Source organism: Micromys minutus (assembly GCF_963924665.1).
Source record: "Micromys minutus genome assembly, chromosome: 4".
Lineage (NCBI taxonomy): Eukaryota > Metazoa > Chordata > Mammalia > Rodentia > Muridae > Micromys > Micromys minutus.
Genome location: NC_137973.1, coordinates 63,100,746 through 63,124,567, shown reverse-complemented (window position 1 = coordinate 63,124,567; position 23,822 = coordinate 63,100,746). Strand labels below are relative to the sequence as shown.

General features: G+C 41.4%; 1 protein-coding gene across 1 annotated transcript; it reads right to left on the bottom strand.

The window, feature by feature from the left end:
- Window positions 1–2,666: 2,666 nt before the first annotated feature.
- Window positions 2,667–22,846, bottom strand: ETNPPL (ethanolamine-phosphate phospho-lyase). The gene is made up of 13 exons (XM_080915163.1): window positions 22,697–22,846; window positions 20,067–20,185; window positions 19,696–19,855; window positions 18,248–18,322; window positions 15,686–15,776; window positions 13,432–13,548; window positions 11,139–11,221; window positions 10,345–10,570; window positions 9,221–9,375; window positions 8,253–8,342; window positions 7,489–7,619; window positions 5,749–5,816; window positions 2,667–4,672 (listed from the first exon to the last, which is right to left on the bottom strand). Exons 1-13 carry the CDS (start codon window positions 22,750–22,752, stop codon window positions 4,544–4,546), a joined length of 1,500 nt encoding a protein of 499 aa, XP_080771289.1. The 5' UTR covers window positions 22,753–22,846; the 3' UTR covers window positions 2,667–4,543.
- Between the last annotated feature and the right edge of the window lie 976 nt (window positions 22,847–23,822).

Genomic DNA, 23,822 nt, shown 5'->3' with positions numbered 1-23,822 from the left:
GAGGGTGTCCAAACAATTGGCTTGGAACACTAGAAAATTGGTGCTTCTAGAAAAGCAATCTGTATGGTGGAAATTCTTTTAAAATATGTCTTAAGTAAAGTTATTTTACAATATATTTTGTTGGTGTTTTCCCCTCTTCCAACTCCTCCCAGATCCTTCTTATCATCCCTACTCACACAACTTTATGTTCTCTCGTTTCTTTCACAAAATAAACACAAACAAAAACAAAGAATAAACACCTCCCCTCCCCACAAAAATGAAACAACAAACAGACAAGCAAGCAAAAGACCAACTGGGGGATAAGAAGCCAAAACAAAGCAAAATGAATCAAAGGGCCTGAAATCCTACTGAGTTCATTTTGTGTTGATCCTGAGTTTGGGCCTACCCTTCATTGGGATACTGTGACTACTATTCCCAATGGCACTCTACAGGAGAAAACTGATGTTCATTTTGTTGTTGGGTATCAACTATAGATAGCTTTTTGTTTAGGGATGTGGTCCTGTGTTCATTGCCCTGTCTGGTTAGTGGATCCTTTCTGTTGTGAAACTGTGCAGGTCTTGTGCAAGCTGCCACAATCTTTATGAGCTCATGGGTGCATCATTCTGTTGTATCTGGAAGATGTTGTTCCTTAGAGACATCCACTGCCTCTTACTTTTATAGGCTTTTTACTGCCTCTTCCACAGATTCCTGAGCCTTTAGGGGAATTTGATGAAGATACCCATTTAGGACCGAGTGCTCCAAAGTTTCTCACTCTCTGTATCTTGTTCAGTTGTGGGTCTCTGTTAGTTTCCATCTACTGCAAGAAGAAGCTTCTCTGATGTGGGTTGAGTAAGGCACTGAGCTATGTATGGTTGGGTACAGCAGTATGTCATTAGGGTCATTTGTTATAGTCCTTCAGAAGAATAATAGCATTAAGTTTGAAAATTCTTTGTTTTTCAAGACAGGGTTTTTCTGTGTAGCCCTGGCTGTCCTGGAATATATGCTGTACACCAGACTGGCCTTGAACTCACAAGACTTCTGCTTGCCTCAGCCTCCTTAGTGCTGGGATTAAAGGCATGCATCTCCACTGCTTGGCAAAAATTCTTTTAAAAAAGAAGTTGAATAAGATAGTGGCTCAGATAGTATAAAAAAGAGAAGAAATATTGGGAATTTCAAGAAATATTAGGTTAAGAATCTTAGGAATACCACAGAATACCAAGGGGCCATGAAAGAAAAGAAACAAATGATCATGTTCTTGAAAAGAACATCTGAGTGTCTTTTACTCCTCAGTCTCCTCTCTCTTTCTTTAAAAAATTTCTAACATACTAAAAACACATGTCATTTTAGTGAGGCATATAAGAGTCCCTTCAGGGTTAAAGGCCTATAGCTGTCTATAAACCATTCTTGCTTGCTTCTATAAACCTATACTGATATTGTTACTTTTTTCTCCTAAGTATGAAAAATGCCCTGAATTTCTACTTGGGTAGCTATTTATTTCAGGCCACAGTTGATAATCTTGTTGATAGAAAAAGAACCAAGGAGGCATAAGTCAGAAGTTGGTGACCATGCTTCATATAATCAGGTCAACATTACCTAAATTGTTACTATTTCATTTCAATTTTTAAATTAATAGTTTAGTGCTGGTTGCTGATTTTGGGTTTTGCTTGTTTGTGGTTAAAAGTTAGTTAATCAAAGTAACTGTGTTTACACCATGTCTTTGGTAGTTTTGATGACCCATGTTAATTGGTCATTCTTTGATGCTTCTATTTCTGACATTTTAAGGCTATGGGAAAAAAAAGGCATTGGACAGAAGTCTCAGTTACTAGGTAATAGTCATTGCCTTGTTTTTGAGGATATGGAATACACCATTTAGCCTTTTAATATTTATATTTACCAGCTTACCCCTCTGTCTTATAAGAGGTTAGACAGGGACCTATACTGAAGAAATACTAAAGGACATTCTTCAAGATAAAACGAGAGTAATTACAGATGGAAGGAAGAAATGAAGAACATGAAAGCAAACAAAAAAGTAATTATAATATATTTAAATATAATGTAACAATGATGATATAAACTAGCTATCAGATATAAATGCATATAGCAATGGCATTCTAAATGTGACGTGATAAAGAAAACAAACTGTTTTGAAGTTCTTGCACTGACCAGGAAAAAGATGCTGCAATTTTACTGGGAAGCTTCTGAAAGAGTACCAGATGTCATGTGAAAAAAGTTTATGTGTTTGAAGTGAGCATATGGCATAATAAAATACCACTCAAATGTATTTGAAAGAAAGCAAGAATAGAGAAAAGAAGAAAATAGTCATTAATACAACATATATTTAAAGCACCTATTAGAGTTACATTAACTATAAGTGCTCTAATTAAAAGGCAAAGACTTCCAGACTGAATAAAATGCACAGCTCTCCGAGTTTATAAGAGGAACTTCTAAAACATATAAGCTGCAAATAAGACAAAGACTATTTCCCAGGAATATTTTATACTTATAAATTTGTTCACATTTCACTGTGTACCTTGATTTATGGAAAGTAAACCAATAGAATTATAAAGAAATAGAAAACCCACATGCACTGTGTGAGAATTTTATTCACATCTTTCAATAACATGATCAAGACATTCACTACACACTTGACAACACTACAAACTTGACTCTAAAAGTTGGCTTCTGTGTCACATTTAGAGCATCTCAGAATTTATATCCCTTCAAAATGTATGTAATAATTTTTAAAAGAAAACTGATCATGGGCCATATAACATGTCTCAAAATCTTCTAAGAGTGAAGATGTGCAGAAAATACCACAGTAAGAAACCAGGTGAGTTTCTAACATAAGACCTTGTTACAGAGGACGTAAAAGTGGCCATGTAGTAAATTATACTTGATGTCTAAGGAATGAATACTGTGAAGTTTGGTTGACCATAGTTTCCTTGGCTTGTGGAATACTCGTTTCTAAAGTGCAGAAGGCAGGCTGGGAGCCCCCGAAGCTCTCCCTCCACACACATTTTTCTATACTCAGCCTACATAAAGAAAAAGACATGTCTATTCTAGGACGTATTGGTAAAGATGCAGGTGGGCATCTACCTTGCGTGGAAGAAATGATGGGTGTGCATAAGTAGCTGAAAATGGTCTAGTTAGCTGTCCAGTAACATTGGAAGTACTAGAACAAAAGAGATATGGGTCACAGGCATACAAATAGCCATATTGCACGAATATTCCATGCTATGATTTTTTTTTTAGTATCACCAGAAGCATCCACCACAGAAGTAACACTGGCCATTCAAGCAAGTAAATGATGATGGAGTCAGGAGCAGCATCAGGCCCATGCTGGTAGAGATGAAGGCAACAAGTGGGCCAGCAGCCTAGGCTCCTCCTTATTAAGACCAATTTCACAATGCCCTTACTGATACCCAGGTTGAGTGAAACACACTGCTCCTTGAATAGACAACCAACCACCTGTGGGAAGCCGACTACAGAGGCGCCTTCTTTCCCACAGTGTATTTTTTCCACTAGGAATTGACCCCTCATGGTTGTTCAGTTTGCCTTGTCTTTGTTTCTAAACAGACTCCCAGCACAATCCAAGGCCTTCCACATGTGGTACCCACAGACAAAGAGTTCCCTAAAATCCCATTATCCAAAGAATAGGCTCATACTCCCCAAAAGACATCTCACTCAGCTGACATAGAAAAATTACTTCTTTATGGAATAAAACCAAACCAGCACATTTAATAACTAGTAGGAAGGCAGTGGAAAGATACGGGTCAGGCAAAGGTAATTTAGGATATGTGGGATGCAGGTGATAATAAGCTTGGAGAAGGGAAGATGGTTGGGGAAGACACCATTTTACCTGCTAGGTAAGCAACTACAGGTGGCATGGCCTGTGAGTAGCCAGAACTAAAGTTCCCAACTTGGAATGCTGGGTTTTGGCTGCTTCTGCTGTTCTAGAACATCTTGATGCAAGTGTTTCTGTGTGTGTGTGTTCCCTTTGGGTTCCCACAGGATGGAAACTAACCAAACTTCTTACCAAACACCACTGCTCTTTGCCATTTTTCTCTCTGCTCTGTGATTTCCTTTCAAAGTGACTTAGATTTCACCGCTATAACCCACAACGCTCTCCATAGTTTTCATTTTTGTTTACGTCATCTTTTTATTAAAACCTATAAGTAAGTCTATATATTAACCATTTTAGAGATTTTCTTTCGTGATTAAGAACACGTTAGGGTACTAACTCTGCGAAGTAAAGGCACAGACTTCACGTGTGTCTCAAACATCACGGTGAGAGAAGCAAGGCAGCCCAGCTTGGTCTTGCAATAGAAGACTCAGTTTCAGTCAAATAAATAACTCAGAATTGCAGGCAATGAATTAGCAGGCAAGAGGCTCCTCTAATAAGGTTGAGATAGTTTATCACTTTAATTATTGATATTACGAATCTATCTTTTAGTGTACAAGTTAGCTAGGTTGAAAATTGCAATTTAAAGGGTTCCTAAGAGGTGAGGTGCATCCACTTGCTCACTGTATTGTGGATGTGTATCCACTCTTTCACATTCAGCCCTTATGTCTTGAGTCTTTTGCTGAGCAGGGCATGCTGGTCTGAGCATACGCCATTTCTCTTTCCGCTGGGGATTTCTCTGCCTTTGGTGGCACTATGGTTGGGCAGTTCCACATGTACTTCCTTAGGCATCTGCAAAGACAGGGCCACAAAACTCCCATGGATGTCCACCTCTTCAAACACCCAACCTCTTTAGATACCAGACATTTGAAAGGTGATGTCAGTGGCAATTCTGAGACTCCAGGACAAAGTTTTATACCTGCGCCGTGACTCAACTCACCTCAGGGTATGAGGCCCTGCAGCCAACTCTTGGTTTTGCAAGATCCTGGTCAGTGCTGTGCAAAGCCATTTTTTTTAAGCTGGGATTCTGACCTAGATTTGATAAACTCTTTCTGCCCTTTTGATAATAACGGGTCCCTATGACTGCTTTGTGTTGTGTGAAGAGACAGAGGGTGTCTTGTTAGGAATCATCTGCTTCCATTCAAACACCCCCTTCCCCCTTTTTTAAACCATGAAAAAAAGGACTTTGCTGACTGTGCTGGGTGCACAGGCGGGCTCTGGGCACTGAATGTTCCCTTGCCATCGAAGCTATAAACAAACAACAAATTATGCAACAGAGCCTCTCAGGGTTTTGCTTGTCTGTTTCCGGGCCTGGGTGCTCTTTCTCACAGCACAGGCAGCTCAGGGGGCGAATGGAAAAGCCCTCTGCTGGAAGCGCATCAAGAGTGGAAACTAGGCCACTCACTGTCTGTGGTCCCACAGCCTGCTGTGGACGCTTCCACGTCAGCTCACTTCAGAAGCCATTTTTGGTGTTTCACAGCCATGCTGCCAAGGCTCCTGTAGATGGTGGAGGGCATTGTGGGAACCAGAGGTGACGTCAGGTGGCTTTCTCAGCCAATATGAGACAGCTCAAGCCATTGATTTGTGTCTCCCCGTATTTGGAAGCTGTCTTTATAGGCCAGAAGAGAGAGGCCTATGAAGTTGTTTTTATTGATATCTTTATATGGGAATAAACCTGTGAGCATGGTGATTTGGTTTTATTTCTTGCAGATAATATGCCACTGGCTCTGTGAACTTAACTGTATACTCAGTTGCAATGATAATTGGGTCACAGCACAAGCTGCCTTTGTTCTAATGGTCACTGCCCATTCAAAAAAGTAACCCTCAATGTGTTAGGCTCCCCTACACACAAAGCAGCCACCTCTTACCTTTGTTCTGCAAGCTGTGTTCTCAGAGACCATACTCCCACCCTTGGAGTCCATGACTTCTTCTAAAACTACACCAAAGAAGATACAGAGAAGTTAGACCAATATAAAAAAAATAGTGTCTAGGAATATAAGAACTTAATAAGGACTAGAGAAGAGGCATGTAATTCATGTCTGTAAAAATATTACTATTGGAATTGCTGTCTTTCATTTTTAAAAATTATTTTATTGCTATTTATGTGTATGGGTGTTTTGTTTACATGTATGTCTGTGCACCATGTGCACGCCCTGTCCCCTCGGAAGCCAGAGGGTGAGGGTGAATCCCTTGGGCCTGGAGTTAACTGCTGATTGTAAGCTACTACATGCATTCTGGGAATTGAACCCTTATCCTTTGGAAGAACAGCTGGTGCCACTTCTCCCGCTCTAGTTTATGTTTTGATTTTTGTTTTTCACTGCTAATTTGTTCATGGCACTGAGTCTATTTTGCCTGTGTTTGGTTCACATAGTCCAGTTCTTCTGGGCTGTTTTCAATATCCAGTTTGGTCTGAGTGGGACCAGCCTGGGGACAGCAATCCACCCTTGTACCTGCTGTTGCAGGGCACACCAGCCTGGAGAGTGACAGGTTTGGGTGTGAGCATGTTCTCTGAGTCCAAAGAGAGGCCCTACTGTGAACAACAGGTTACATTAATAATCTATAATGTGTTGACTTGTGGCTTCTCACTGTATCTTAACCATAGTTGAAAGAACCAAGCAGAGAGGTTGAATACATTCCTATATAATATGAATAAAACCAAGTAATAAAAAGGGCTAATATTTCAACAGTTGCATGATTCCAACACCATTTTACAGTGTTCATTTACTTTCCAATGCAATTTATGTCCATAGCATAAAAATAAATTAATTCGGTTGTATAATCTGAATGAACAGAAGATAAAATACCTGCAATGGGCCAGAGTTCTGACTGGCAAATAAAAGTTCTCAAAGTAAACATACACAGATTAAAAAACTCTTTAATATGCGAAGCATTCTTGAAACTGAAGAAAAAAAACTTTCAAAGTGAAATGATTCAGCAGATGGTCAAAATCTGTTCATCTGTGCCTCGCCCTTTTATTAAAAACGTCTCGGCTATCTTCTGCCTCCTTGGTTTTGAGTTGAGGCCTTGCTGTTCAGTGCATTGAATCTATGTATGGTTCTTGTGCTTTATCACCTGAAAAATGGCTACAGTCAGGGATGTGCACTGCTGGCAAAGGCTGACACATTATCCAAGTGGTTCAGTGCTGGGCCTGTGTACTGCTGGTAGTGAGAGGCACAGTGCAGACACACAGCTTAAAAACCCTGGTTATTGTCTAAAAAAAAGAGAAATATGCAAAACAGGGTAAACTAGACATGATGGGGTACACTGTAACCTCAGCATTCACAAGGCTTAGATCATGAATCTAAGGCTAGCCTGGGCTATACAGCAAGACCTTGTGTAAAAAGCAAAATAAACAAACACCCCTCCCCAACTAACCGAACAATAACAGAAATGTGCTAATTTACTAAAAGCCTATATTTTGGAGTTGTATGACTGGAAATAAACAATTTGATTTCACTAAGAGTACACGTTGTTTATATTTGCAGCTGATTCCAGTTTGAAGGGAAAGTTACCTATTTGTTTTTTTTAACTTGCCCCATGTCCCTTGTGAATAGAAGGCCAGAAAAATGCATTGGGAGCTTGGGAAGAAAGGCAGATCATGGACCAACCTGTTAAAATGCCATCAAGGTGGTCCACCAGGAACTTTGCATCTTCTTCTGTGAAGCACATGGGTGGTTTTATTTTCAGCACGTTCCTATGAGGGCCGTCAGCACTGAGGAGTATTCCCTTTCCTTTCATCCTAATCCATGCAGGAAATGAAGACTCATGAGCACATGCAGTGGGGATCAAGGGTCATGGGCACATGCAGTGGGGATCAAGGGTCATGAGCACATGCAGTGGGGATCAAGGGTCATGGGCACATGCAGTGGGGATTAAGGCTTATGGGCACATGCAGTGGGATCAAGGGTCATGGGCACATGCAGTGGGGATCAAGGGTCATGGGCACATGCAGTGGGGATCAAGGGTCATGGGCACATGCAGTGGGATCAAGGATCATGAGCACATGCAGTGGGGATCAAGGGTCATGGGCACATGCAGTGGGGATCAAGGGTCATGGGCACATGCAGTGGGGATCAAGGATCATGAGCACATGCAGTGGGGATCAAGGATCATGAGCACATGCAGTGGGGATCAAGGGTCATGGGCACATGCAGTGGGGATCAAGGATCATGAGCACATGCAGTGGGGATGAAGGCTCATGGGCACATATACTGGGGGATGAAGTGTCATGTGTATACAGTATGCTCACATGTGTGCACCTGAAAAGCCCATGTTTAACGGTGTGTCTTAGAGTCCCCCTTTTCAGAGAGATGAGAGGTGGGAATCCGTGCTCCAGGGGCTGAGACAGTGCAGGGATGTGAGGTGAACTTACTCGTAGATGATGTGCTGAGCTTCAGCTGTTGCGGGCGTCCTTTCCTCAGGGTCCTTCACCAAATCGATGCCAAGGAAAAGGCCAGTACCTCTGAGGAAGAGGGAAAATCCATGGATACTCATAGACCCTGGCACTGTCACCAAGTGACATTTAATGTGAAGCCAAGTGTCACGTCGCTAGAGTAGAAATGCTATTGATTTTAAACTGACTCGAGGCCAAGCCATTTGCCCTTAGTGTTCGAAGCAGCTTTGTCACCAACATTTTCCCTCCACTCAGTTTTATAAGAGAGTAGTACTTTCAAACCTGTTGGTGTTTGTATGCATGCATGTGTGCATAGGAAACATATATGTGTGTAGGCACATATGTGCATGTGCCCATGGTGGGCAGAGGCCAAATTCAGTGGTATCAGTCAGGTACTATTCCTGTTGTTGACAAAGGCCCTCTCCCTGGCCTGAAACCAGCTGGTTAGGATAGCCTGCCAGGTTAGGATTGCAAGTGAGCTCTACTACTCTTGGTTTTATAATGCAGGTTCTGGGGACAAATTCAGTTCCCTGACCTTATACAGCAAACTATCCACTGAGCAATCTCCCCATCTCTCCAAACTACTCTTGACACCTTTACTTTCTCAGGCTATTCATGATTGCACAGTTTTATAACTGTCGATGAAAAATACCCAGTAATTGAGTAATTTTCCACATTATCCACAGGTGATTTAGAATCAACTTATCTTCCTTCCTTTCATCTCTTAGGCTTAAAAGCATCCTAACTACAGAAAAAGAAAACCTATAAATGTGACTGAACGTGTACACAAATGCTACCAGGGTGGTTCCTGAGTCTTGGCTTAACAGTCATCTTTGCCCTCTCTGTCTCTCAGTGTCTTATGCATTTTTGGTTAAAAATTGCAAGGTAAAGCATAACCTATACTGGTATGGAAAAGCAAATGAGTCCATGATACTTGGTCAACACACCTGATGTCCCCTATCGAAGGATGCTTAGCCTTCTGCTCACGCAGTAGCTCTATGAGATACTTCCCCACTCTGACAGCATTTGCTTGAAGGTTTTCCTTTTCAATTACATCCAGCACAGCCAAGCCAACTGCACAAGACACTGGGTTCCCTCCATACTATAGACAAAGATGGGAAAACAACAACAGAATTACTGGTATTGCTTCACTCATGAGGAATTTGTCACTCAACATATATCTGAAAAACAAAAACATTCTTTAAGCCTTCAACAGTCCCCACAAAGGTATACACAGTCAAAGACACACATGCTTAATATATATATGTATGTATGTATGTAAAAACAGAATTTTAACTAAACTTTTTTTGTAATAAAAATCCTTTAGACTTAAATGATTGAGGATTTTATTTATTGGGATTTGGTGAAAATCCACCTCTGGTTATGTTCTCCAGGATGTGTTACTAGTGTGAGTGATCATAAGAAACTTATTGATTCATCTAAACAAGGTATTGTCTTTAAGTTAAAGATCCAAAAGTGTGGTTCAGTAAGGGAAAATAGTGTTTCTGTCCTTATAAAGCTGAGTGAAAACAGCTAAGCCATAGTTTTTCTGGAAAAAAAGAAAACCTTCTAAGGTTTTATTTTTGCTTTTGTCTCTAACAGTGCTGCTGTGTTAACTACAGTGACTCTTCTAAGCCTAACACTTATTACTTTGGGGAGTAAAGCCAAAGAAATAAAACTCTCTAAAGATAAACATTTAGTATATGAGAGTTGACGTAACATTCATGGTACCAAATCCTCTAAACGCTTTAAAATTGTTTGGGGAATTTCAATATGATTCAAAACAAATAAGATCACATTGTCTGTTAATGAAATAATGACCTCTAAAGTTTAGCAGAATAGCTAAATAATAGCTGTCTGTTATTAGAAAACCTAACAAGACTGCTTTGGGAAAAAGCAAAGAAAAGCAGAAGGAAAAAAATACAAAGAGAATTACATCTGGTTTAATCGATGTTTGACAAGAATATTAGAGTGCTTTATGGCTAATACTTTTCTTTCCTAGGCTGAAAAAAAAAGTCTAAGAACATGCATTGTTTCCCCCTTCAAATTAAATTTGTGAACCAAAGTTTACCGTATTGAAGTATTCCATGCCTGAGCTGCTGAAAGCTTCTGCAATTTCTTTGGTTGTCACCACACAAGATATTGGGTGACCATTGCCCATAGGTTTGCCCATGGTGACGATGTCTGGAACAAAGTCTTCACCATTCATCTGGAAGCTCCAGAAATGCTTCCCAACTCTGCCAAAGCCTACTTGAACTTCATCAGCAATGAACACGCCCCCTGCGTTGTGAACATATCTGAAAAGTAACAATATATGTTGATGCCCTCGACCACTCAGTGTCCCCAGAAGTACCCGAAAAGACTACTGAAGTCAGAAAGGTGTTAACCTGAAGCATCCTATCCATCTGTGTTAAAAATATTTTAGGACTCAAAACCTTGTTGAGATGTTACAAGGTAATCACATAGTTTCTAGATGAGATCTACCCCGTATGCTGCGTAGAGAACACTGTATCCCAACATTTCACTTGGGACAAAAGCTGGACAAGAGGATCTTACCAAGGTTATTAATCTTCACGTGTTTACTAACTGACAAAGTGTAGGGATAAGCAATGAGACAGGATGCCCGGCAGAAGCTGGAGCATAGTTCTAGAGGTTGGATCATGCTAAATTTATTATTATTATTATTATTATTATTATTATTATTATTAGTAGTAGTATCTCCGGAAAGAACAGGGGATGTCCTAGAGTCCTGAAGTAGCAAGGAGTCAGGAGCAGATTTTTTACCAGCTAATCTGGAAATAGAGATCGTATAGACTTGTCACAGTGCCCTCAGCTTGACCAAGGAGGCCCAAGTCAAGTACATACTCAGCCACTTTCTGGAAGTAGCCTGCTGGAGGGATAATTTGTCCACCACAACTCTGCATGGATTCAGCAATAAAGGCAGCAATCTATACAAGAAAAGATGGGGTCAAAAAATCTATACAAGATAGGCTCCCCTCCTACCCATAAAATTAGGAGAACTTCCTATGCGGCAGGTTTTGATTTTAAAGATTTATTTTTATTCAATATTATGGGTGTTTTGCATGCATGTCTGTCTGTGCACCAGGAATGCAGTATCCAAAGGGGCCAGAAGAGGGCACTGGATCCTCTGCAACTAGATTTCTATATAGTTCTCAGCTGCTGTGTAGGTGCTGGGAACCACCCCAGAGAATCCGTGCACTTAACAGCTATCAGGAGCATACCATTTTAAAGGAGATTAAAAGAGACATTTCTCTTTATTTTTAATTTTTCGAGGGTACACGCCTCCCTCTGTGCAAATGTATACTTGTGTGCTGGTGTTCAAGGCAGTCACAAGGCATGGATCCCCTGGAGCTGGAGTTATAAGTGGTTGTGAGCCACCTGCCGTTGGTGCTGGGAACCAAACTCGTGCCTCTGCAAGAGCAGTATTGTGTTTCAGCCCTCAGATGAGGTTTTAAATGGCTAGAAACAGACCCATTGTATGTGCTAAATAGGCTGTTAATTATAAATAAAAGCTATCTGTGCCAGAGAAGCACTTATCTAAATGATGTCCTAGGACACCAGTATAGCCACCAAAGAAAATGAAGATCACGAGAGGAGGACTCATAATTAAAGGGCAATATTTTTGTCAGGTTGTGTCCAGTAAAACTAACAATATGGGTGTTTGCGATATGAACCTTGGAAAACTTATCTAGGTTCAAAAGGTATAACCTTGGTGCCCATTCCCAAGTTAGCAAAGTTGGACTGCTTGAGGCTAGAGTCAGCACCAAGGAAGTAGGTGGGCAGCCTGTGGCTACACACAAGGGACACATTGCTATTCTTCTAGATCTGGGATTACACTAAGCTTCACTCAAAAGCTAGACATCTCGACAGTAAGCATAGGGAAAGCATGTCAGAGGCTGCGGGAGGACAGGCAAAAATGGCAGTCACTGAAGGAAGAAGAGAAAGCTCAAGAAAGGCATGAGATAAGAGATCTAGAGAATCAAGCCTGTGCCCAGACTCCTTACTAGTGGCATTAACGTGGGTTGAGTTCTTCACCTCATAGTTATTTAGGATCTTAGCTATAAAACAGAGCTTCTGGACTCCAGAATTTTCTGCTTTAACCTTCAATGACTTTGTAAGCACAGCTGACATTTAGAAGCACATGCCCTATATTTACTTCTCCTTAGTGTTCAGCATTGGTAACATGGTTACATCAGCTCTCAAGATGTTAATTATTAAAAAAGATCACTTGGACCCTCCTTTAGTGGCAGAGTCCATATGATCTTGTTAGGTGAAACATATTTTCTAAAAGCATTATTTACCATCTGAAACTCCAAAGCTCTTTCAGTAGGTAGAGATTTAGGCTCAGCTGCCCAGAGACGTTACAGAGGGCATGGAAGTGTAGGGAGGGCTGTGGGTGGGAGAGACACTCCAGAAAGAAGAATGGCTCTTCTGTCATGAAGATGAACATATTGCAACTCACTGGAAAAGGCAAATTATTTCTTATTTAACGAAGCATTCGTATTATCATGTCTGTGCCATAAGCCAGTTTAAAGGCCAAGTGTTGTCAAGTTTCATTTAATCTGCACCTAAGTAACCCCATGATGGGTGGGGAATGAACATGAATCTGAGCACAGTAGGGTGACAACTGAAGACACCACCCCCTTTCCTGTTCTCAAGGACTCTGGTGCTGTCCTGGAAGCCTGGGCTCAGGTAGAAAGACCGTGCTTCTGCCCTGGCTCGGTGATAAGCCATGCCTCGGCTCTGTGGTTCCTGGGGGTCCACTAGCTCCTGGCAGTACCATGGCTCCTCTGAGGATCTGAGAGCTTAAACTGGTGCTGACACTGGAGCCTCTTGGCCTCTTTGCTTCCCCCATGATCCTCAAAGTTGGGAGAAATCTGACCCTCAGATCAGACCGTGTATAGTACCTGAAAGTTCAGTGTTAGGCTGTCAGCACTGGAGAAGTGTAGTAATTTTATTTCTATGATAAATAAAATTTCGCTATGACAAAGTACTTTTGAAACAAAAACCAAGTGAAAATGTAATCAACAAAGAACAAAGAAAATTTAGATTTAATCCCTTTTCTTCTCTGTAGAGAATTCTAACTGTTGAAACTATTTCCATAAAAGACTTTAAAAGTGGTTTCCATAATGCCAACCTTTCTTCCGCTGCTATGCGCCTCTTCAATGATTTTCTTCACCTCGTCTGCATATGCGGTGGATGGATCTTTGTGGTCCTCTCTGTATTTTCCTCTGTACGTATCTGGAGCTGGTGCCTAAAACATCATATAATACTGTTTCTCATGATTTGCATCTTGACCAAATTTAAAGACTGAAGGACCATCTATTTCCCCACCAGCACACGTTGGAGGGCGGTCCTAGTGGCCCAAACACCACCAATGCCTTTATTTTCCTGTGCATTGCTGCATTATGAAGAAGTTACCTCTGAATTGTGACCTGGTGCTTATAGATGCCAGCCCCTATAAATCAAAGCTTTATTCGTTTTCACATAGGAAACAAATTCAAATTGGCAAGTGCAATTACATAATATAAAAATAACACCAAGTGGAGACTGTACTAATGACTGTAAAACAAACTCGCACTGTTAATTACATCATAAACCATGATCACTTAGGAAACTCAAGGGTCTTAGTGCTTAAACTCTTGAAATAAAGCAGTGCTGACTCTAACTGACCCTCAGTTAACACAATGATATGAAATGGATTTCACTGTTTCGACAACTTGGCTGGCCTCTCTGTTGGTTGTAACATACCTTTTTCACAATTCACTTTCTTTATTTCTGTAACTTTGCTTTATGTAAATTGTCTTTATAACAGCCAGAGAAGCTCATTTAGCTCTGAGTGTTGACCTTGTACTACCGATTGGGACTATGTGGCTGAAGATGAGCGGACACAAGTGTTGACCACAGCTGTTAAAAATCTGATCGACCACAGCCCTGAGATTCCACCTCACACCAGTCAGAATGGCTAAGATCAAAAACTCAGGTGACAGAAGATGCTGGTGAGGACATGGAGAAAAAGGAACACTCCTCCACTGTTGGTGGGGTTATAAGTTGGTACAACCACTCTGGAAATCAGTCTGGCGATTCCTCAGAAAATTGGACACAGTACTACCTGAGGACTCAGCTATACCACTCCTGGGCATATACCCAAAAGGAGCTCCAACATCTAACAAGGATGCATGCTCCACCATGTTCATAGCAGCCTTATTTATAAAAGCCAGAAGCTGGAAAGAACCCAGATGTCCTTCAACAGAGGAATGGATGCAGAAAATGTGGTACATTTACACAATGGAGTACTACTCAGCTATTAGAAACAATGACTTCATGAAATTCCTAGGCCAATGAATGGAGCTTGAAGCTATCAACCCACGTGAGGTAACCCAGTCACAACAGAACACTCATGATATGTACTTACTGATAAGTGGATACTAGTCCAAAAGGCTCAGAATACTCATGGAACAATTCACAGAAATTATGAAGCTCAAAGAGAAGGAAGACCAGAAGGTAGATGCTTCAGTTTTTCTTAGAAGGGAGAACAAAACACTCATGGGAGGAAATAATGGGACAAATAGAGGAGCATGGATTCGAGAAAAGATCATCCAGAAACTGCCTCACCTGGGGATGAATCCCATATGCAGCTATTATACCCACGCACTATTGCTGATGTCAAGTAGTACTTACTGGCAGGAATCTGATATGGATTCCTCCTCAGAGGCTCTGCCAGAGCAATACTGATACAGAGGAGGATGCTTACAGCTAACCATTGGACTGAACATGGGGACCCCAATGAAGGAATTAAAGAAAGGACTGAAGGAGCTGAAAGGGTCTGCAACCCCATGGGAAGAACAACATGATCAATCAACCAAACCCACCACATCTCCCAAGGACTAAAACACCAACCAATGAGTTCACATGGAGAGACCCATGGCTCTAGGTGCATATGCAGAAGAGGATAGCATTGTCTGGCATCAATGGAAGGAGAGGCCTTTGGTCCAGCAAAGGCTCATTTTTCCAGTGTAAGGGAATGCCAAGGTGCTGAGGTGGGAGAGGATGGCTGGGAGAGGGAGCACCTTCATGGATGCAATATGAGGGAGAGGGGGGATGGGGACGAGGGAAAGGGGATAACATTTGAAATGTAAGTACAGAGAATATCCAATTAAAAAAATTGATCTACCATGTCTGCTACTGAACTCTCCTACAGCGATTCTCACTCTGAGTTGCATGCAGCCCTCTGAGTTCAGCATATCACACAACTGCTCTCAGTCTTAGTTTATTTCCCATGGCTCCACTCTGCCTGGAAGGTTGAGCTGGATGACCATAGATGTTCTTCTAGCCCCAGTATTCCAGATAGTACTCTCTGGATATATATAAAATACTCCAGGGATATTTACCACATGTACAGATTCCTTCTTGACATCTTCACCCTTCTGAAACTTGTAAGGACTGATCTCAATTAATGACGACAGGTGGCCGTGGTATGCACTGAAATGAAAAGAAAAGTCACCCAGAGCTCTAAGAAAGTCACACAGAGCTCTAAGAAATTCACACAGAGCTCTAAGAAAGTCACACAGAGCTCTAAGAAAGTCACAGAGAGCGCTAAGAAAATCCCACAGAGCTCTAAGAAAATCACACAGAGCTCTAAGAAAATCACACAGAGCTCTAAGAAAGATGTTTTCATAGTATGGGAACACCAGTTCTGCCTACAACTCAGTGTCATCCAGCTGGGGGAGAGTTTAATTGCAAAACTAGATCTAGTATTAATGAAAGTACTGGTATTGATTTGTCTATTACCCCCATACATGTTAGAAAGTACTTGAAAAGTCTGGGATATCTCCTCATAGTCAATTGCTTTTATTACAGTAGGAAACAAACGAACATTATTTATTTGGGTAATATTACTAAATTCTCTAAATGTGAACACTTTTACATCTTTGTGCAATCTTGTGAGTTGAGTTTTCTATATCCTCTAATGTTTTTTACATTTATTTACTTATTGTATTTATTGGTTATTATTTATTTATTGAATCCAGGGGATCAGACTCAGGCTGCCAGGCTTGGGAAACAAGTGCCTTACCATCTTACCATCTCAGTCATCTTACCAGCCTAAATTTTTTAAAAATAGGCCTCACAGACTGTTCTGCCTGGCCTTTAAACTCCTGGCCTCAAGTGATTCTTCTGGGCCTCAGCTGGGACGGTAGGCATGTGCCACTGTGCCTGGTTAGTAAGTTCGAAAAACAATTTTATAGGCATGGGTTTCTGATTGGAGTTCTATCTAAAGGATGCTCAGTTGGAAATATTAAGCAAATACTGAGGGATTATGGAGGAAAAACTCAAACTGCAACAAAATTCTTGTCACTCACTTAGCACATAAGTGGTGAAGGAATTCTTCTTTCTGTTCCTTGTCCAGAAGTGTAATCAGCAGATGTGGAGAGAAAAGTCTAAAAGGCCCATCCACAGATGACTCTAAATAGACATTCTCTGGCTTAGCTTGTGCAGGAAACTACAAACCAGCAGCAGAAGAATGAGAATCCCAAAGAACACGAAGAGGTACCCCCAAGAGAAAATAAAAGCAAAACATTTATGTGAGAAGATCCTCACATCAACATTGTCAATTAAACAATGCAAATCAGGATATGTTCTACCCAACAAATTAACAGCAATTAGAAAAAAAGCAGAAAGCTGGTTAGTACTGAGGTTGGTTAGAATAGGGAGGGGGGCCTTTCCTGTGTGTGTCTTGTGTTGCAATCACATTGGAGATAAATATGGCAAAATTCAGTTAAATTAGCAGCACCTTGCTGCCCAGCCATTTTGTTTTTGGAATTTATCTCCAAGGAATTCTCAGGATGTCCTGTGGAAGACTGTGTAGAAGGATCTCTGTGTGTGTAGGGAATGATGCAGTCAGTGTCCATCACTGGGGAAAGGGATGCTGTAAAGTGAGAACAATACTGTAATCCAATATGGCAGCAATTCCCCACTTGGAGCTTTAGGTCCTTGAACATCTTTAGTCTAACCTGACAACATCCATGCAGCCATTGGACTTCTGAAGCCCAGTGAGTAAAAAAAAAAAAAGAATGTAAGATGTCACCATACCTTATGTTGACTAAATATTGAAATGACCACACACTCACAGGCTACCCCAAACTACTAGAACATTTAAAATCCTGTATACGGCTCACATTATGTTTCTATTGATCAGAATTGAATTAGAGGAAAGGGACAAATTTCAAGAATTCTAAGTGGGATGAAGTATGAAAACAAAGATCTACAATAACTTTGGTAAAGTGGATACACATAAGATAACGCACATTTTATGTGATATAGAAAATTAAGTGAAAGTAAACACAGGAAGAAAGGGATTGCAGAAGTGGGAGGGAAGGTGAGTGGAACAGCAGTACAATCAGAAAACATTATAAACATGTATGAAAATGTCATAATAAAATCAGTGATCATATGCAACTAATATATACAAATGAAACATTTCAAATAGCATAAATAGATACATTAAACATATTAACTTGACCATAGGTCCATAAAAATATATAGTAAATAAATTATTAGAGTTGTCTGTAAGTGATAGGGAATTAAAAAAGAAAAAAGAAAAAGAAATGCTCCACCCCGAGTACATTTATCTTCGAATATTCAGAACCCAAGAATATGTTTCATGGCAAAGATGATTTTTCAGGGATAGTAAATTAAGGACCACTCAATGAGGGGGTCATTCTGGATTATTTGGGGGGATCTAACATAGTTGGGAATGTTTTATAAGTGGAACAGCAGGCAGAAGCATGGTAAGCAAAGATGATGGTGTGAGGGGAGAAGTCAAGGCTTAGAAAAGTGCTGGCTGACTTTGTAGAGAAAGCCTGGGTGCCTGTGGTCTTAGTTGAGACGAATTTGGTGCACTTCCAGCTCAGAAGGGGCTTCTTCCTTTTCAGAAGCCTGTGCTTAAGACTTACTGGTCAAGAGTGATCACATCCTGGTGGCCTCGGAACTGCCGTGCCAGGCGTAAGGCTAAGTCATTGGCTTCGGATCTATTGAGATAACACATAGAGGGAACAAAGTGACAAACTCTTTTTAAAATGGCTCAGCATGAGTTACAGAAATTATAAGGTGACATTTATTCAGAAATGCATAATGGAAGGCTTCTTTCCCACTCCATCCTGCCCCACCTAAGTTCTCATTTTAACTTTGTAACGCATGTGTCATGGCTATTAAGGAATAAGATACATAGAACAAACCCTTTGCCCAGCCGAATCAGGAGTGACTAGCTTTAAGCTTACTAAGAATCCCACCTAAAGCCCTATCTCAGGAGGGATGGACCAACCTCCAGCCTGGATGCCAAACCATGGTGCATTGACTTAATATTTGATTAGTTTCTGTATCTGTAAGATTAAGATGGTATGTTTTTCTACCTAGTTCAGAGAGTCGTCTAAACAAATTCTCCTTAAGTGGAAAAATGACAGTCATCCAAAGGATGCTTGCCCTGTTTGCTTCCATTTAGTCTCCTGCCAGGCAATGATTTCTCCTTCCCTAAGGATGAGGCAACATATTTCTTATCAATCAGAGGAGTAGCCAGCATTTAGACAAGACACCCGAATGACTTAGGTACTATTATTTTTTGCAATGGGCATGCAACATCTCATACATTCTCTAAGGTCAGCGCTGTTGGGAATTAATCCTTCTCTGGAAGTCTAGGATTCTCTAGAAATAAAAGTGAGATATTATATTCCATTTATAAAAGGCAGGAATGATTTTTAACGACACAGGGGACCCTTAAATACCTCCTTAGTTCGTTATAAGACAAAATGATGATGCTCTTGTTACAGAACACCCTGTGGCAAAGAGTCACAGAAAACCATAGCAAGCAGACATCACAGCTTTCTAAATATCAAATCCAAAACTATATATCGCTTCAAAATCAGGAAAGCCGCGTGCAGCTTCTCCCAAATCATCACACTCTCCACACATTCTCAGGCATGCATTTGCAAATCACACCTTTGGATATCTGTAGAGTTGTCCACAGAACGGATGCATTACCATTTATGCTTGCAGAACTTAAAAGTTGGAATGTATCTTCACTTGGATTTTCTTGTGTTTGCATTGGGAAAGCATGCTCAGTTTTTGTAGACCAGAAAGTCAGTAAAAAAAAAAAAATCTTGTGAAATTACAGCTTTAGTATTTGCTGAAATCTGTATTTATTGGTAATGTGGGCTCCCTGTTTTCGTTACACTACTGTGTGACAAGATAACATCACTAGACCCCCGTTAGGCTCGGAGTCATGAAATAGAGGAAAAGATTCAGAAAGGTCCACTCCTGATGAAAGTCACTTAGTCTAGATGCATCAAATGGAAAAGGTGTGCCTATGAAAAGGGGGCCATGGGGATGGCAGAGAGCAGACTCCTACCCGGAGTTTGTGAAGTAGCAGACAGAGAGCGGCTGAGGCAGGGTGGCTGTAAGGCGCTTGGCAAACTCAATGATGTTGTCATGGAGGAAGCGAGAATTTGTATTTAGTAATTCCATCTGTTTCTCGGCAGCTTTGACCACCTCTGGGTGACAGTGTCCCACTAAAACGCAGGAGGTAAAAGAATAAGTTACAATTCTAAGATCTTTGGAGGAGAGAAACATTCTGAAGGAAAGAAAAGGATTTGGGTTCCTTTCTCCCTCTGTCCCTTTTAGGGTGACACAGCAGAGGAGAGAGACATTTGCCACGGAATTTCCAAAATGAACTGGGCTCCGCAGTAATTTCCCCCAATGGGCCGTGTACAGGATGCTTACCGTGCGCCACATTGTTGATGCAGTCTAAGTACCGTCGGCCTTTCTCATCAAACATGTACTGCCCCCGGGCTCGCATTATTTTGATGGGATCCGCTGCAAAGAAAATTTTGCACGAGGGCCTAGAAATAGGTAAAGGAAATACTTTTACTTTGGTCAGACAACTCAGTATCGTTCTTTCTCACTGGAGGTCAGCTGTCTGTGGAAAATGACAATTACATAAAGGAAAAACATAGGCCATGTGACCACATTATGTTTTCATTTTATATTAGCTTGGAATCCTTCATCCTGATCCACTGTGGGTGTCACTGGTCACATTTCTATGTTAGAGTCTCATGAGTCAGCTTAAGTAAAACTCATTTTTCCTTTGGGAAGTTTATTCTATTGGAATAAAAATGGCCACCCCCCACATAGGCTTTCTGGTAAGTCAGAACTGCTACATAACATAATAAATATTATCTCATGTAATACCTATAGCCATTCCCCCCCTCTTTCCAAAATACTTTATAAGAACATTAATAGGTAACTATAAATAACTTAAGAGTTAATACTCCAAAGGGGGTTTTCATGTGTTTTGAGTATCTCTTGTCCTATATCAAATAAATGGCTTCCCACCTTAAATATTTAATTTGTTCTGGAATGCTACTGTGAGCAAAATAAATTCCTGTTAGTTTGGATATTTCTATGAACACTTACGGCATAAAAATTAGGAACACACAAATATTACTGAGGTTTCTAATCTTGGCTTAATGGACTTTTAAGACCAAAAACTAAAACTATTGTGAATATTTGTTTGTTTGGTTTTTTGAGACTAGTCTTCTGTGTAGCCCTGGCTGTCCTGGAATTTATTTTGTAGACCAGGGTGGCTTCAAACTTGTAGTGATCAGCTTTCCTCGAGTACTGGGATTAAAAGATTAAAGGTAAACACCACCCCTGTGTGGCTAAAAATATGTTTTTATTTCGGTGTGTTTGCCTCCTAAAGAACTCTGTATACATTCTAGAACGGTGTTCTCAACTTGTGAGTCACAACTCTTTCAGCTGTCAAACAACCCTCTCCCAGAGGTCGCAATCGGACATTTACATTAAAATTCACAACATAACAAAAGAGCAGTTATGGAGTAGCCATAAAATAATTTTATGCTTGGGGAATCATCACAACATAACCATTTGAAAAGGTTTGGCCTTAGGAAATTGAGAACCACTGCTCTTAGGGGGTTTGTGGAGATTTTGTAATATTTATTTATTACAGCGATATGTAACTGTTTAGAAATGTTTTGATTATTGAGAGAGGTGGGTAACCTCAAATTTTAAAGGGACACGTGGCTATGGTATAGGTTGATGTAGTTTTATATGAAGTATTGAGAACTGGATCCCATGACTGTTAGACAAGCAGCCCTCCAGAGAGCTATGCCCAACTCCCTCACTTAGTTTTAAAGCATCCTCTACAATTTAAAAAAGAATCTATAGGTGACCGTCTTGTTGGTTGAACCTCAACAGTTAGTTTGTAGCTTTAAGAGCCACACAGAAAGCCTTAAGTCTGACTGACAGGCTGCAGAGCGCTCCCTGACTTTTAAGCATCCCTCCCTCCCACAATAGCCATCAGACTTTATGTAAAGTTCTAGCTTATAGCCCGCCCGACAGCGACTGTCCATGTTACAGTCTTCCTTCCACAGACTTCGCCATTTTCTCTCAGAAATTGGTGTTTCTGAAGGAATCTAGTTAGCAATCAGTGAGTCGAGGGAGGAATTTGGGTCATTGTGAAAGTGAGGAACTTCGGTACTGGGACCGGTTGGCCTTTCTCTGGACCACACTCCTTCTTCCCCTTTTGCTAAGCAGGCACACACTCTGTGGACCTTGGTCTGTACATCCTTTGGCAGCACCACAAGTGTATGCACACGCTGTACGCAGCTGCTTCGACAGGGTTAGCACACCGTCATCTTATGTACCACGTTTGTTTTGTCTTTAAAACACCCGGACGCAAAATATTAACCGGCTGATTGTCATTTGCTCCTAGGATGTTGTTAATATGATTTGGCAGGCGTAGCATAGGTAACATGATGCCTAACTAGGGGCAGAGTTCAGGCCAGTCTTTTATTCACAGTGTTATGCTAAGGCATAAACACGGACAAACACCAGGAGAACACAAATCGACGGGAGGACATAGTTTGGGAGACCAGGGGGGAGGAAGTTGTGAAGTGCTCCCTGAAAACCCCGTTTTTTTTTTTTTTTTTTTTTTTTTTTTTGTGATTTAAGTTTTTCTATTAGCTGCTCAAACCCTGTTGCCTTCCCAAACATACAGGGGAAAAGTTCACCTGAAACAAAAGTTGTCAGAAGGAGTTTGTTTTAGGGGCCACCAATCAAATAATTTTTGGGTTCATCTGTATAGTGGATGGGCGTGGGGGAAGCTCCCCATCTCGCTCGAGTGCTCATTTCCCTTGGCTGGATACCGTTTTACAGACACTGAGAGGCATCTCCCCCAGCCACCTGCTGCCCTGTCTCCCCGGAGCTGCTGGCAGGGCTTCAGGGCGCTTGTCAGTTCCTACAGGCAGCAGGGGTGGCTGGCGCTCCATCTCTCCCACCCAGTTCCGACTGTTTTGCCCTCCACCCCTTTTCTGCCTGCAACTGGCACTTACCCGATGTGTTTCTCCCGCAGTGCCAGGGTGTCCTGCTTGCTATAGAGCTCACACATGGTGGTCAGTGAATGTTCCTCCCCCGTAGCCTCCTTCTGAAGCCGGGACGCTGCAAAAGATTTCTCGCCTCCTGATACCTCCTGCCCTGGGTGTCGGAGGTCACTGGTGGCATTAACCATCTAAGGTCATTCCCTTTTTAAGTGTTGCCTGCCTCTGCCCTTCTCCAAGTCCCTCCCTCCTGCTCCCCTCCTCCACCTGGTGCCAGCTTAGCAAGTCAGCAGCCCGCCCGCCTCCACCCCCAGTCTGACTGGCTCTTGTCCCTTCTTCAGATGTCCTCTGCCCCTCCCCATCCTGTAACTGCATTCAGCACACCTTTTGCTTTCCTAACTTTGCCTGGGCTCTGCCTTGCTTCCACCTCCCTGCTAATTCCTTCCTCCCCAATTTCTCCTTTTGTTTTACGGCACGTCTATGTCATCTTGTACATCAAGCCTGCCATTTACTGCACACAGGCAAAAATCCCGTGTCTCAGGACTAGACCTGTGTCTCAGAGCAGGAGTGGTAGAGCTGATATTCCCAACATCTGCTCTTAATTGGTCCAGGTAGAAACCTCCAATTTCTAAAGCAAGCCAGAGGAAGAAGCCAGACTATTTCTTATCTCACAGTCCCTAGCTTCCCAATGGCAAACATGGAACTCCCAGTGTGTGTGTGTGTGTGTGTGTGTGTGTGTGTGTGTGTGTATGTGTAAACCTCCTATAGGATAGCCTTTTCATAGAAATTGAAGTTAAATACAGAGATGGCTTGGACCTTATTTAATGATAGCAATTGAAGTATAAATTACTTTCAGAGCTAAAGGGTCACCTTGTGGGTGCTGGTGATAAGAACTAAGAGGAGTCGGAGAAAGAACAGGCTCAGTCAAGGTCACACAACTACTTAGCCGGAGTCTACGATTTCTGTTAAATCTGTGTCCGCAGAGAAAGCCCAGTTTGGCCGCAATCAATCCATCTAATAAATATTTGGATAAATATATTGATTTATGTTAAGGTACTTCTAGAACTTTATTTTCTAAGACATGGGAAGAAAATGGAACCCTACATTACAAAGTAAGGGCAAAGAACACTGGGGGGTTGGA